At 38.0% G+C, this 14,478-nt stretch overlaps 1 protein-coding gene across 1 annotated transcript in view; it reads right to left on the reverse strand.

Annotated features, from left to right (window-relative positions):
- Window positions 1-676: 676 nt before the first annotated feature.
- Window positions 677-14,478, reverse strand: part of COL5A2 (collagen type V alpha 2 chain) — a 90,855-nt gene continuing 77,053 nt past the window's right edge. Inside the window, exons 39-54 of the mRNA XM_026033740.1 lie at window positions 14,193-14,300; window positions 14,040-14,093; window positions 13,776-13,829; window positions 12,869-13,030; window positions 12,648-12,755; window positions 11,542-11,649; window positions 11,351-11,404; window positions 10,947-11,054; window positions 10,803-10,856; window positions 9,394-9,501; window positions 7,992-8,045; window positions 7,284-7,391; window positions 4,961-5,252; window positions 4,075-4,262; window positions 2,424-2,648; window positions 677-2,134 (exon numbers count right to left, since the gene is read on the reverse strand). Coding sequence (XP_025889525.1) covers window positions 1,988-2,134; window positions 2,424-2,648; window positions 4,075-4,262; window positions 4,961-5,252; window positions 7,284-7,391; window positions 7,992-8,045; window positions 9,394-9,501; window positions 10,803-10,856; window positions 10,947-11,054; window positions 11,351-11,404; window positions 11,542-11,649; window positions 12,648-12,755; window positions 12,869-13,030; window positions 13,776-13,829; window positions 14,040-14,093; window positions 14,193-14,300 — 1,932 coding nt within the window. The 3' untranslated portion in view covers window positions 677-1,987. The remainder of the gene's footprint in view (window positions 2,135-2,423; window positions 2,649-4,074; window positions 4,263-4,960; window positions 5,253-7,283; window positions 7,392-7,991; window positions 8,046-9,393; window positions 9,502-10,802; window positions 10,857-10,946; window positions 11,055-11,350; window positions 11,405-11,541; window positions 11,650-12,647; window positions 12,756-12,868; window positions 13,031-13,775; window positions 13,830-14,039; window positions 14,094-14,192; window positions 14,301-14,478) is intronic.

The raw sequence follows: 14,478 nt of genomic DNA on the forward strand, positions 1-14,478 counted from the left end.
CTTTGAACTCATAGCAAGCAAAATGCAATCTATTGGACATGCTAATGAGGAACCAAAATGATTGTTTCCTTCTAACACAAACTGTTCGCTCAATTTGGTCTACAACCATGCAGTCAATTTGGGATTTATATCCACAGAATCAAACTGTAGGTTTTCTAATAATTTATTCTCATGCAATTTTTAATATCGGCAAATTTTTAATATTACACTAATTTTCAGATCATTTCATCCATGGTATTTGCCTACTTGCTTATCCAGGTTCAATTTGAGAAGTGAATTGCTGGTGATTACTCCCTACAAATTGAAACCAAGCACGTGAAAATTGTCACAAAGAGGAGACCACTCATAACGCTTTTGTACTCCTATGTTTAAAACACTTTAGATGAACATATCCCAGATGAGTTATTAAAAAAAAAAAAGTTAAACTCTTCTATTTTCATGTTCCTGGAAATTAACTGATATGGGACACACTGGAAGGAATTCTACAAAAAGGAAACCATTGACATAGCAAGAAGCATGTATTTAATTAAATGCTTTGCAAAGATACATGAATAAAGCTATGTGCATGACTTTCTTTAGGGATGGCCCCAGCTGTTTATTTTTTTTAAAGAAACAAACAAAAATGTGGAGAGCACAAATGCAGTAAAGAAACAAAAAACTAAGTTTGTACCAACATGCTTTACAAAATAAAGCAGGCTGGTGGTACAAAACATTCTATRTACTGTAAGACCAACAGATAAATGCATTGTAACATTGTTCTTTCACACCATAAGCCTAACAGCTAACTTCTGAAAATGACATTGACAGTTGGCATCTTTATTTTATCAGCCTTCTGCAAAGTTATTTAGCACCATCACTTTTTTTTWATTGTTTTTTGCCCTGCCTATCTCCATTCTCAAAATAATAACAGAAGCATAGCACCCTTTAATATCTAAAATAAAAATAAGAATATTAAATGCATCCCAGTTTCAAGAGATGAGGTAGCTCATGCTAAGAAATGATGGAACTTTCTTGGCTTGACAATTCAAGGCCATTAAATCAAAAATTACTGGTGATGCATGTCTGGATGTCAGCTAAAAATAATGAATTTCTAAACTCTCTTTATTAGCAAATGGTCTGGTATATACGTGAATGACTTGCAACATACGTTAATTGACACGGTATATAAGACATCTGTATAATTTGGTATGTAATGGCTTATTAGATGGACAAGTATTGGAAAATCAACAAGCATTGGGCTTAAGATGTATTTTGAAAGTAAACGATAATTTAATGGAATTACATGAGTATATTGTGAGAAAAGTGAAGTCAGGCCTTAAAAATCATATAGGGGACAGTTCTACTGAAAACTCTTATTTATCCCAGTAGTAACTTAATTTATTCATCATGGCTGTGGAACTGTCTTCTGACTATTACACAGGAAAATGCAGGAAAGGCAATGCCAAATTAAGATGATCTTTTTTTTTCTTATTTGGAGAGCTTTTATTCTATAAAAGACAGATCTCTATGAACGGCTATCATACCGGCAATCAGAGGAAGACAAGCTGGGATAGCGCGAGCAGACTTGATTGAAATGCAACCAACASTTAACACAAGTGCTCTACTCTTCTGTTACTTATCCAAGCTAAAGAAATAATCTTTAGAGCTTTACACAGTCCCACATTAAAACTATCTATTTTGAATGTCTGTAAATTCTGAAATAATCTGAAGCAAAAGCAAGGAAAGATTCAGATTATTTTTAAAAGGTCATCATCCCTCCTCTTACAATAGTACTGTTGTACTAAAAAAGTTAATTTCAATCATTTAAAACAGAATGTTTGTAAGTAAAATAAATATTCAAAAGGAGGTTGGGCATTTAAGAAGAACTGTATATACAATGCTGATCCAATATCAGCCATTACTTCAAGAGTCTCAGGATTAACTTCAGTCTAAGTCCATGAGTAATTGTTGCTGCTGCTGGGTAGTGTGTAAATTGGCCCCCTCTCTCTTACACAAAACAAACTGGCCCAATTTCAATTCCAAATTCCTGGTCAGCGCTGCCGATGTCCACCGGTGCTATGTCTATGATGGGTAAGCGCGCCACATTCTGCGTTCTGTACTCAAAGATAGTCTTGCCCACATTCCCATTAYGTTTCTGCAAAACAAAGAAAGGAAGAATTACACAACTTGTACTCCATCATTTTTATTYCCACTGGAATTTTTTGAATTTGTAAGTATCTTCTAAATACTGCAGACTTCCCTTAAGTGAGCCTACAACTGTATTAAAATCTCTCTTTGATATTTACTTCTACAATTCAGGTTGAGATTCTGCAACATTTTAATGAWCTTGTTCCATGAATTTTTGCTAAATTGAGGAGAACTGACAATATTACAAGCCAAATGTCATTTTTCTMCATACCAAATGATAAAAAGACAGAACTTACAGAACAGCTGTCATGAAGAACAGTGTATCTGAATCGGCTGTTTCCCTCTGCTTTGATCTCCAGGTCATTGGCCCCTTTCAGAATTACAGCTTTTTTCAGGTTCTTGGTCTGGTCATCCATGTACCCAACACTGTTCTTACAATGGTAAGTGATATTCTGGGAAGCCTCCTTTGATAGAAGGCGCAGGAATGTCATCTGAGTGACAGCGCTATCCCCATACACAAACTGTCAAGATACAAAACAGATCAACATATATTACAGGAAAATTCCTATAAAGGGTGTGAATTTTAAAAATATCTGCCATTCTCATAATCATAACCCTTTCCAGACATCACCAGCATATGGCCTATGAYGGAAAATTTAAGAAAGATTCTTGTTTGTGTTTTGCTGCAAGTTGAAGACCAAGAAATGCAGACATCACAGAATATTCAAGGTTGGAAGGGACCTCTAGAGATCATCTAGTCCAAACAGACATCCTGTGGCAGGCATCATAACTTTGATCATAATGCAGGAACTTTGAAGGTGAACAACTGACCCTATTCTGGAAGGCAGTTTGGCCTCCTAAAATTGAGTTTAGGAATGAATATCGCATTCTTTCAAAAGATGGATTCAGTAGGTGCTAARCATTATGTATGAAATAGTCATTTATTGCATACTCAAGCTAGTCAATAAACATCAGACACAGAAAACCTGTGCCTACTCTAACAAAACTTTAGGAGTTTGTTTTCTATAGAGCTTATATTGTATYTAGAAGCATCATCAAAAGTAAAAGTTTGACTAAATAACAATAACTACATATTTGCACATGGACATTACAAAATTAACTTAGAAATCTGAAGAATGCTTTTTGCCACTGTCATTATATAGAAAATGTGCTATTTACATCTATTGATATCAGAAGAATATTTTTTTTAGAATATCTGAAGTGTGCTTGTAACTATTATACAGATCATGCTGGTAGTTATCAAGTTTGACAGTGTTTTTAATTACTTATTCTTTTATATTTTTCCTTAAGATAATTTCTTCCACCAAACAGTATCTGATTTACAAGTCCTCTTTTTGCATCTCTGTAGGCAGCTATAGCAGTGACATTCTAAGCGATGCTAAGTTCTTTTGAATTTAGCAGGAAGTAAAAATACTGAACATCTCAAAAACATAATCAGCATCGTATCTGCTCCCAGTTGTTAAAGTTCTGAACCAAATACTCATTTTAAAGTACTTTGCTTTTTTTTTTTTTAATTCAATAAACTAGGAATAAAAAGGCAAACACTGTTGGAATAATTATATACTTTGCATACTTATGTTATTTGGCAGCACCATCAAGCCTACTTTTAGRAGTTATCACAGAGTGAAAACCTCATGGAAAGCTAAAAGTGGGATTTTTGTCTGTCTAGACAGGGTTGTATTAGGCATGGAATATTTCTGACACAAATGATACAAGAATCATACTTTCTTTAAAATCAGCTTAGTTGGGAGAATTTATAAAGGAAGCTTTATATTTTCTGTAGGATAATAACAGCAGATGGAATCCCCACCAGTCAATCACTATTTTAAAGTACTGACCACAGCAGACTCTGCTCAGCACAGCAGATAAAATTCCAAATCAGAAAGAATTAGAAGAAAATTATTGAAATGGAATCTGCTTAGTTACCTGCGATCCCCTGTTCATATCAAGGCCATACCAAATAGGCTTCTGATCAGATGATCTGCTGGTCCACCACGTTTTGCGTGGGATAGCAGATGGGTTTGCAGAGATGCAGGTCTCTCCAGTTTCCATGTTGCAGTACACTTTTATAGCATCTTCAACACATCCTTGATTAGGATCAATCCAATATTCGCCTACAAAGAACATAAAATTTGGACTCCGCTATATTATTAGGATTCTTGAAATAACTGGGGAGACAACATGAACAGAAGAAAATCAGGCATCATGTAACAATTTGTTAAGTATTTAGATGTTTGCTTTAGAAACAAATTATAATTATACTTTAAGGTACAAGCTGATCAATATTTTAAATATTTCAAAATCAAGAAATTCAGACTTGGAAGTTGTTTAAGATTAAGGTTGTTTACATCCMCTGCAAAGTTCCTACAAATTCTCAGAGAATATATATGATACAATGCCTAGAAGGTGATTTTTCCCTTCATATGAGAATTCAAAGGCAGCTGCTGTGATTGTTGATGTTGGAGCCAGTTTCTGGAGAACAACTTAAGTAAATATTACAAGTGAGGTATCCACCTATCTCTGCAATCACATAAGCGCTCCATGGTGATAATACTTCAAGAAGAAACACTCCATGAAATTTCAAAATATTATGGATATAAAAATGCATCTGAACAAATAATGAATAAGTATCATTAGATGCATTTCATAGGTAGAAAGAAATAAYGCACTTGTGAGAAGTTTTTGAGCTCTTGGTGTGAATATCAGTTTAGAGCATCAAAACTACATCATGCATTTTTTCAGAGATTCAAATATATTCTGGAACAAGGCAGAACAGTGTAGCAGATGCAGAGGAAGGTGTAGTAATACTCACCACTCTTCTTGGAGGGGTGGCAAAGCTTCAGGTCATCACAGGTYCGTGCTGGATGCTTTTTTGAGCCATCAGGACTGCGCATAGTCTCGATCTGGCTGCTCAGTGACTTCAGTGTGGCATGGACTCCTGGATCTGTTTTATTATGATCATCTGGGGCTGCTTCATCTTCAGTAAACTCCGGTAGTGGATCTGCCATAGCATCATCATAGTGTCCCATAATGTCACCAATGGCAGCAGTAAGGTGGCCTGGAGGGCCTGGGGGACCTGGAGGGCCTGGATCACCTGGTGGACCCTAAAGTTAAAACAAAAATTGCAACAGAGGGACATCTGAGACACCTCGGCAAAATGATAGGGAAGTGAAGCCATTCACTAATAAAGCAAAACATCAGGGCCAGTCACCCTAAGGCAATATTCAGACATGGATAACCAAATCACACTTCAAGGAGCAGAGGTCAGAGACTAGAACTGTATGTGAGTCATTCTCTTCATGTCCTCACTGATCATCTTTCTTACTCTGACACTTACTCCTGCTCAATTTTGTTCTTATTCCCAGCTTTCAGACTGAACAGCTGGAAAAAGTCAGCAAGCAATGGCCTCTTCATTCCATTTTTTAAGCCATCCCACCCTCCTCCTTCAAATCCCTGCCTAATAAAGTTATTTCTTAAAACTCCCAACAGCTGCAAGTGATTTTTTAGAACAATTTAAAATTCCAGTTTCAACTGAGATGTCTCAGGCACACTCTAAATTATTAAGGTCTAGAGGGAAACCGGGGCACCAGAAATATCTTTACGTTTATCGTGCATAGCAGCAAGATTTCTGGCCTCCAAAACACGTGACCCAGAATTCACTTCATCCTTATCTGTCAGGATAGGTGTTTTCCTGAATGAGGGGTTTTGAGGTCAGTCTGTCAACCTGGACTGCGACACTTGGGGAGGTCACTGAGTCTTGAGACACAAAAGGTGTGTCAGTGCACACTGTATCTTCACCTGCACTCTGCCAGGTCTTCTTAGGCAGCAGAAAGTCTGCAATATTTCTACACTGAAAGTTTGATGTTTGATGCATCAAATGGTATCTGGATGTGGCATTTCCTTGGACATTAATCACCTCAGAGTTTGTAATTAGTGCTCCAAATGCTTAATGCAGAACAAGCACCCAAACTAACACCCTCTGCCTTGCAAATGTGGCACTTAACACCTATTTCTTGGGTTTTTTTTTTGGTTTCAATTTATAGTCACACACAAGTACCAGGAAAAGCAAGGCTAAAAGTACTGGTATGCAGTATTTCTTGGACTGTCTTATAACACAGACAAAATATTTGGATATAGATTATATTTCTGTTCTATTCATTCAAGTCAACAAGTCTATAGAGAAGTGCAGATAGTGAAAATTTGTAAAAATTCAAATGAAATAGGATAAATATTAGCACATGATAAACATGAATATTTTGTTTTATGTTATGAGACAAAGGAACAGCAGAAACTGTTTCTCTATGTTGCTTATTATTTAATGTATATTCTGTGTTTTCATATCCACTCTAAAGAAAGCAATACAAACCTTTTAATTCTACACATGATCTTTCACACCATGTTGTTCCCAAATACCTCTATTTTTTTTTATCTGTATTCCTTGCAGAGGCATAAATAAGTTTTAGGACTTAGAAGAATAYAGATTGGCAAATGTGGAATGTGTAGCAGAGTTTAGCACATTTGCCGAGTTTAGAACATTTTCCAAGAATGGTCAAACTACTTTGTCTTTCTTGCTCATGGTTTGGTCTGTAAACTGCAGATCAGGCTGAAGGTCATCTGAGGTCAGCACCAGAGTTTGGACTGACACGCTTCCTTACTGCAAGGCATGATGGAGAATGCTCCTGGCAATCTCAGGGCCGCTCTTAAGTCATTGTCACCTTTTGGGACTGGAATTCATTTAGTGGTAGGGCCAACATAAAAGTTGACTTTGGACTACTGCTGATTCCAGATGCACCACTTGAACTATGCTTAGGCCTGATACTCTAGGGCACAAATTGCCAAATATCCATGTTGAGCAGTAGATTCATCAGGATTGAATTAGGCAGAATCACAGAAGCAGCTTCAGCTTGAAATAAGGATAACATAGGTGGATGAGACTAGGATACTCACAGGTCTGGAAGAAGAGAGTAAGAAAGTTATAAGCCCTTTTTCAACACAGTTACCCTAGCTATCTGTATGAGAAACTTTATCTAATCTTATGATTTGTCTTGATTACAGATGTTTAAGAGATTGCTACAAAAAAAAAAAAAAACGTAATTTGAAGATAGTCTCTTCCCTCCACACTCCCATTAACTTACTTCAGGTCCAGCTTCTCCCACAGTTCCTCTAACACCAGGAGGCCCAATTGGCCCAAGTGGTCCAGGACTTCCATCCTTGCCTGAAGGACCAACTGGACCTGGAGGACCCTGGAAAAAATGAGAGAAAGGAGGAATGTGTTTTAGCACTTAATAAAAAAGTTATTGAAAACAGCCCTTTGCAAGCATTATCTCTTCAAGAGGCAATACAATTATTTTTGTCCTCTAGCAGAATTTTTAAAAATCACCCTTTTTCTTCTTATCTAAGTTGAAGAAAGTGGCAGTTTCGATGCTATTTTTCTCAAGTTAAATGCCAGAGACAACATACCTTGGATCAGCTGTGTTTTCTCCAAACGACGTGCGTATGGTCAAATCTGAAAGCTACCCAAACTTTGGAGCACCTGCTTTATGCTCCTCTTTATAGAGACACAGAGATATCCTGTCAATTGTGAACACCCTAGGGAGCCATATCTATTTGCTGCTTTTGGGTCAGTGACATACATAGGTAGGAAAGGTGCAGCTGCAGTAAGCAGAGCTGCCACACTTATTTGGTTATAAACTGTGCTTATGTTAAAGCTTTGTTATACTAAACAAAGTATACCCCTCAGCAAAGAGGGTTAATGCCCCCTTATACTGAAGCTGATAAATAAAGAAACTCGGATAGAAATGTGACAGTGGGGAAAATATTGAAACCTGAAACATGATACTCACCCGAGGACCAAAAGGACCTGGAATGCCAGGACTTCCCTGTTCACCAATAGGACCCTAAATGAATGAAATCATGGAATCATTGAGAATCATTGGGATATCTAAAGCATACTCTTTTAGCTTTGAAGAAAAAAAAAATGAAATGCAAATATGCAGGCACAGCAGCATAGGGTTATAATATGAATGAACAGCAGACAGTACATTTGCTCTAATTCGTTTTGATCTGGCTGGTCTCTTCTGTGATACACAGTAAAAGACAGCCGTCAAAAATTAGGTGAATAGAATTTTACTGGTACTGGCTGTGTATGAAGGTGTTCCCGCAGAACAGCCTTGCTTTCATGACATTCAGAATCAGACTGGGTTACAAGACAGTAACAGTTAGCACTGTTCTGAAGTGGAAGAGTGTCTGAGTTTCTTTATATGAACTCCCTTTCTGGATGTTGAAACTTTCAGCTCTTGCATGTGATCAGTGTGCAAGTTTTTCACGGCATTGCTAACCAATCACCATTGCAAACAGCAAGTCCTTGCAAATATTTTAAAGATTCACAGATTCACAGGATATTTAAGGTTGGAAGGGACCTCTACAGATCATCTAGTCCAACCTTCCTGCTCAAGCAGGCACACCTACAGCATGTGGCGCAGGGTGGCATCCAGGCGGGTTTTGAAGACCTCCAGAGTAGGAGACTCCACAACCTCCCTGGGCAGCCTGTTCCACTGCTCTGTCACCCTAACAGTAAAGAAGTTGCTCCTCACCTGGAGACGGAACTTCTTGTGCTTCAGCTTGTGGCCATTACCCCTCGTCCTATCMCTGGCCACCAGTGAGAACAGCTTGTCCCCTTCCTCCCTGCATTCTCCCTTCCTGAACTTATACATATTAATCATATCCCCTCTGAGCCGTCTCTTCTCCAGAGAAAACAGRCCCAGCTCACTCAGCCTCTCTTCATACGARAGATGTTCCATTCCCTTAATCATCCTGGTTGCCCTTCTCTGGACCCTCTCCAGAAGCTCCACGTCCCTCCTATACTGGGGAGCCCAGAACTGAACACAGTACTCCAGGTGCGGCCTCACCAGAGATATACTGTACAGCAAAAAGCCTTCTCAATGCTAACACATTTCTTTGAAGCTATCAACTTTTGTAATCATCCTGTCCTGTCAGCTCATAGATTCCYAGCTACTGGTCCTTTCGGATTGGCACAAACGATAAAAGAGCACAACACTAATCTTGCAAAGCACAAGTGCAGACAGTCAGGCCACTGACAAGCACCTATTAGGAAAAAGTAGCTCTGGATTTTATGTATTTTAAGTTTTATGTATTTTAAATTATTACAGCCCTTGTACATTCGACGTTCAACCAACGGTTGAACCATTAAGAAAATAAAGTTACAGTAAAACCAAAACAACTTACCGGAGGACCAGGAAGACCTTGAAGCCCGGTGAACCCCCTGTGTCCTTTCTGGCCCCTATCACCTCGATCTCCATTGTCGCCTTTGTCACCACGAGGCCCTTGAGGACCCTGTAAGCATCAGTGATGAAACATAAAATTCCAGACTGGAAAAAAACCATTTAGCTTTAGGTACTACTCTCTGACCTCCTTCACTACTAAAGCTAGAAAGGTGGCATTACTGGGCAGTTCCAAGAATCATAATCTTTACAAAAAATAAGTAAACAATTACCTAGGATAGTGCCGTGTTTAATTATAGTTCCAGTAAATAGAGTTGATTTAGCTCTATCATGCAGCCAAGCAAAACTAAATTTTGGATAAAAATATTTAAAAAGTTACATAATGGAATGATTACTTTTGAGAAATATCCTTGCCATACTAGATATGGTAAATAATTATTACAGACAAGACTGAAGTATTACGAATCCAAAAAGGTAGTTGCAGTATGGCGCCCCCATATTGCATCTTTATTTTTCACAGTTCTTTCATTACAACTGAAATATAACTGACATTCCTTCCCCTAACTACAGACAACACTATTCAGGCTCTCCAGTACAAACAGCTTGGTTCTATTATGTTATAATTTAATTCTTGATATTTTTGACAGTTTCAAACTACTCACATTGATTTAAAAAAATGGAAAAAAAAAATTCTGCTTTCAATTCTGTATTTCTCAGCCCAAATTTCAAGCTACATCTCCCAATGCAAAATATCAAATATTTTGTCAATGACAAATTATTGCTGTTTAAAAATTATTTCCTTTTTCTCTTATGACTTATGCTTAGGGATAGGACAGCATCTTTTGAGTTTCCCAAGCTTGAGATTAAGTTTTTGTTCCAAGCTGGGACTGGAAATGAGTTATGTAACACAAAAAGAGATGAGTTTTGTTTGTTTTTCCACTTGGGCTGAATTCAGAATCTCATGAGTTGAATAAGGCAGTTTCATGTGAGCAGGTGATTTTGCTACACTTCTGCCACTTTGATTAAAAAAAAAATCTGCCTTTCTGTTCAGTATTCATTTCTTACTTCCCCCAAAATTTGATCAGCCAAATACAGATGCTAACCATTTGCAAGCTCAGGTCATACCCATCATCTGGACTGCATTGTTCTCCAAATAGAGAGACTTCAAAAGCATTTGCTATTTCTCTAAAACTATTTTGGAATAAAGCATAGGAATGCTAGTATATATATATATACACATTAAAAAAAAAAAAAAAAAAAGATGTACACATCTTTACAACGCTCTACATTCATTTGCAGTCAGGACACTAGAAGCTCAATAATTATTCAGCATTCTAAACTGGGCTCAATTTCCCTTCCAATCTCCAGTGAAAAGTGTCTCAGATTAAACTACAGTGACCAGAGAGCACTTACAGGCAAGCCTCTTTTTCCTGCACGACCTGGGGGACCCATTGGACCTCGAGAACCCTACAAAGGTTGCACAGAGAAGACATGTGAGGGAATACATAAAAGCATACACAATATATCTTGGTTACATAAAACCAAAAGGTCACTTACAGTTTCACCTCTTTGTCCTGCATCTCCTGGAGGGCCAACAGGACCTGGAGTTCCTGGACCTCCTGGGGAACCTGGTAAGCCTGCAGGTCCAGGTTCACCACGATCACCCTGAGAAATAAAAGCTCAACATTATTTACATAAATAATACATTAGCATTCCTAATTTATTTTCTAATAGTTATGATTTATGAAGACCTCCTTGTTATAAGAACTCAAGTCTAAGTTTCTGGAGTAGGTGTTCTTAGACAGATTCCCTCAGCTTTGAGAGCTACTCTTATTCAAATCTGTAATATGTTTTTCAGAAGAAATTCTCCATTCAGGGAAACTGAAGAGAAATAGCTTGCAATAAATAAATAATAAAAATGAGTTTTACAAAAATGACTTAATAAAACAATATATTCTTACACGTTCTCCTACAGCTCCATCTCGCCCAGGAGTACCATCATTACCAGCAGGTCCCTAGAGTTAGAGAAGCAAAAAGAGAAATATTGATTTGCTCTGTAATCTTGCATTTGTATAAGAACAAGGAATAAAAAAGGCTGGATTCCTTGTCTTTCCTGGTCTTTCTGTTCTTGGAATTAGACTCCAATACTTACTTCTGGACCAGCTTCACCAACAGGTCCAGTGGCACCTGACTGACCAATTGGTCCTGGAGGACCTTTATCACCTGGTGGCCCTGTGGGACCTTGTTTTCCTGGTGTGCCCTAGAGGGAATGAGAAATATCAGATTATAGTTATCATAAGATAAACACATGAAAATTGCTGCCWGTAAAACAATACTTATGAATCCATAACTCATCTGAAATATCATCAACATTTCTTGATGGTTTCATTAATTTGAAATTTAATGAAAGCATTTGTATAGATTTTTTTACATATATCTGATAAACTATGTATTTTTGAACAGTTTGTTCAAGAAACAGTTTGTTTAGCTGTTTTTATAATAACAGTTCCTAGAATACACCTTTGACTAGGAGTTGCTCTTCAAGATAGTCGCTCTAATAGCAGCTCTAAGGACACACTCCCTTGATAGGTCAATATGTTTGGTGGCTTATCCATGATAGATAAGTGCTTGCTGACTTTGTGAGACTAATCAGCCTGGAAGAATGTAATGCAGCTCGAAATAACTGCAATAATCTCGGGTTCACTTTAATTTTGCACTGACTTTATGAATTCAGTGGTATACCGTTGTCCTCTATACTACCTCTTTTTCAAATATTCTATTGCATGGCTGCCTCTCCTGGTTTATTAGCTCTCGTATGAAGAGCTGTAAATCCCATGTGAGAGAGAGGAGAGAGAAAAAAAAAAAAAAAAAAAAAAAGCCCACATGGCAACTTTGAAGACTTGTAGTTTGAAGATTTGTAATTCACAGTGACATTAATGAAACATTCACTCCCATTCTGGTGGCTTTTGAGTACTTAAATAAAGTATAGGGTTGGTTTTTACTTTTAAATATCTAATTTCCATTCAAATGCTATTATGTTAACTAGAAGCCTTAACACTATTAGCCATTTATTTTTAATCCCGGTTCAGATCTTCCATTATGACAAAAATAAAAGCTTCCACCTTATGAATTTGCATAAGGCTTAGTTAGAGAGGAGTGGTTCCAACTTTCACCTCACACATTGGGCACTACACCCTCAAACCCACAAAGCTAATGCCAAATGTTTAAGATGAGTATATTGATCTAGTTGTTACTTACTGCAGGACCTGGCAGGCCAGGCATGCCTCTCTCTCCTCGCTGCCCTGGCATACCAACAATACCTCTTTGACCAGTAGTTCCTGCTGGACCAGGGGGACCATCTGGGCCCTGAAATCCACAAATGATAAAACATTACTATCACTTCACTCTCAGTAGCACAGGGATCAAGACCAAGTCTACGGTTAACTTGGAGAGAATTACCACCATTGTAAAGGACATACCGGCTGCCCGTCTTCTCCTGCATCACCTTTGTCCCCAGGACCTCCAGGAGGTCCAGCTGGCCCACGATCTCCCACACGGCCATGAGAACCAGGATCACCACGAAGACCTGGGGGCCCTTCTTTTCCTGGCTCACCAATAGGTCCAGCAGGCCCTGGAGCTCCCTAATAAAAGACCTTGTCACATTAGACTTTGTTCTTATCTGCACAATTCAACTTTAAGGACTCTGATATGATTAAGGGCAAATGTACATGTGCTAAGAAAAGACCAACACATGATGCTTCCAAGCTAGGATCATCTCCTTTACTGTGGTGCTGGATTCCCAGGAATTTCAAATGATATACAAGCTCAGCCCCTCTTCCCCCTGTACTATTGCAATCCCAAAGTTTCTCCATTAATGGACTTTTGTGCAATTACAGCCAGAAAACTCACACTCATTCATTCTTTCCAATATCATCAAGCCAAAAGAACATATTGAGACTTTCCCATTCCTTTTGTTCCAATTAGTGTTTTCTTTTACTTTTCACCATTTCCCAAAATGCTTTTCAAAGATTCCAGATTTATATTATTTTTTTAGTAGAAYCACTTTAACTTCTCTTTACCTATTGATAAACTTCCCTCCACAAAAACTCTCCTAATTTCAGTCAGAAGAAACTGAAGCCCAATGAACCCAATGAAAAGTCTTGCACTAACTTTGACACAGTAGGTAGAGTCCAAAATTAACAAGTTTTATTAAATGAATGTAAATATGCAAATGGATGTAAATATGCAGTCACTGAAGTCTGAGCTAACAAGTTGCTATAGAATCAAGCCACAAACACTGCTTCATCTTTCCCTTTTCAATTAGTCTTCATGTTTTCAACTATTATTTTATTAATGCACCTGTTAGAAATATGCAAATGAACTTACAGTAGGTCCTGGAGGCCCAACTCTTCCAGCAGATCCTGGGAATCCAGTAGCGCCCTAAAAAGCATTTTAACAACAACTTTACAGAAAGAAATTCATTATTATTAACCTGAAATGTTGCTAGCTCAATTAATGAGGAATTATGGTCTCTCACATGCAAGCTGAGATGAAGAAAGATATATGATTTCTTTCCTTTACATATAATTTATATAAAATTGTATTATTGGATTATTTATAGACAAGTTGTAAAAACTAAAACCTACTTACAGGCGGACCTTGCGTTCCTCGACCACCTTTCAGACCAGGAACACCTGAAGGACCCTAAGAAGAAAGAGGGGTGTGATAGTGAACATCCAGGATGTTGTAAACGAGCAAGATCGCCTATGCCACTGGTTCTCTGATAGAGGTTTTTATACTTACTGGTGGACCAGGAGATCCAGCAAGACCTTGTGGTCCCGGAGATCCAGCATCTCCTTTCTGTCCAGGTTCTCCAGGTTCACCTTTTACACCAGGCTGACCATCAGGGCCCTATAAGAAATAAAAAAGAGAAGAGAGATCAGGTCAGAAAATACCAAATCCTTTCAGTCTGAGAAATTCAATCTGTAGGGTGTTTTGGAAGGCCAAAAACAAACAAAAGAAAAAAAACCCAACTCCCCTTTTCCCTCCCACACCCCAAGAAAAGCAAGAGAACAAAACAGTCCAGAAG

This window comes from Nothoprocta perdicaria, unplaced genomic scaffold (assembly GCF_003342845.1).
Source record: "Nothoprocta perdicaria isolate Ctin4 unplaced genomic scaffold, notPer1 scaffold_132, whole genome shotgun sequence".
NCBI classification, from domain to species: Eukaryota; Metazoa; Chordata; class Aves; order Tinamiformes; family Tinamidae; genus Nothoprocta; species Nothoprocta perdicaria.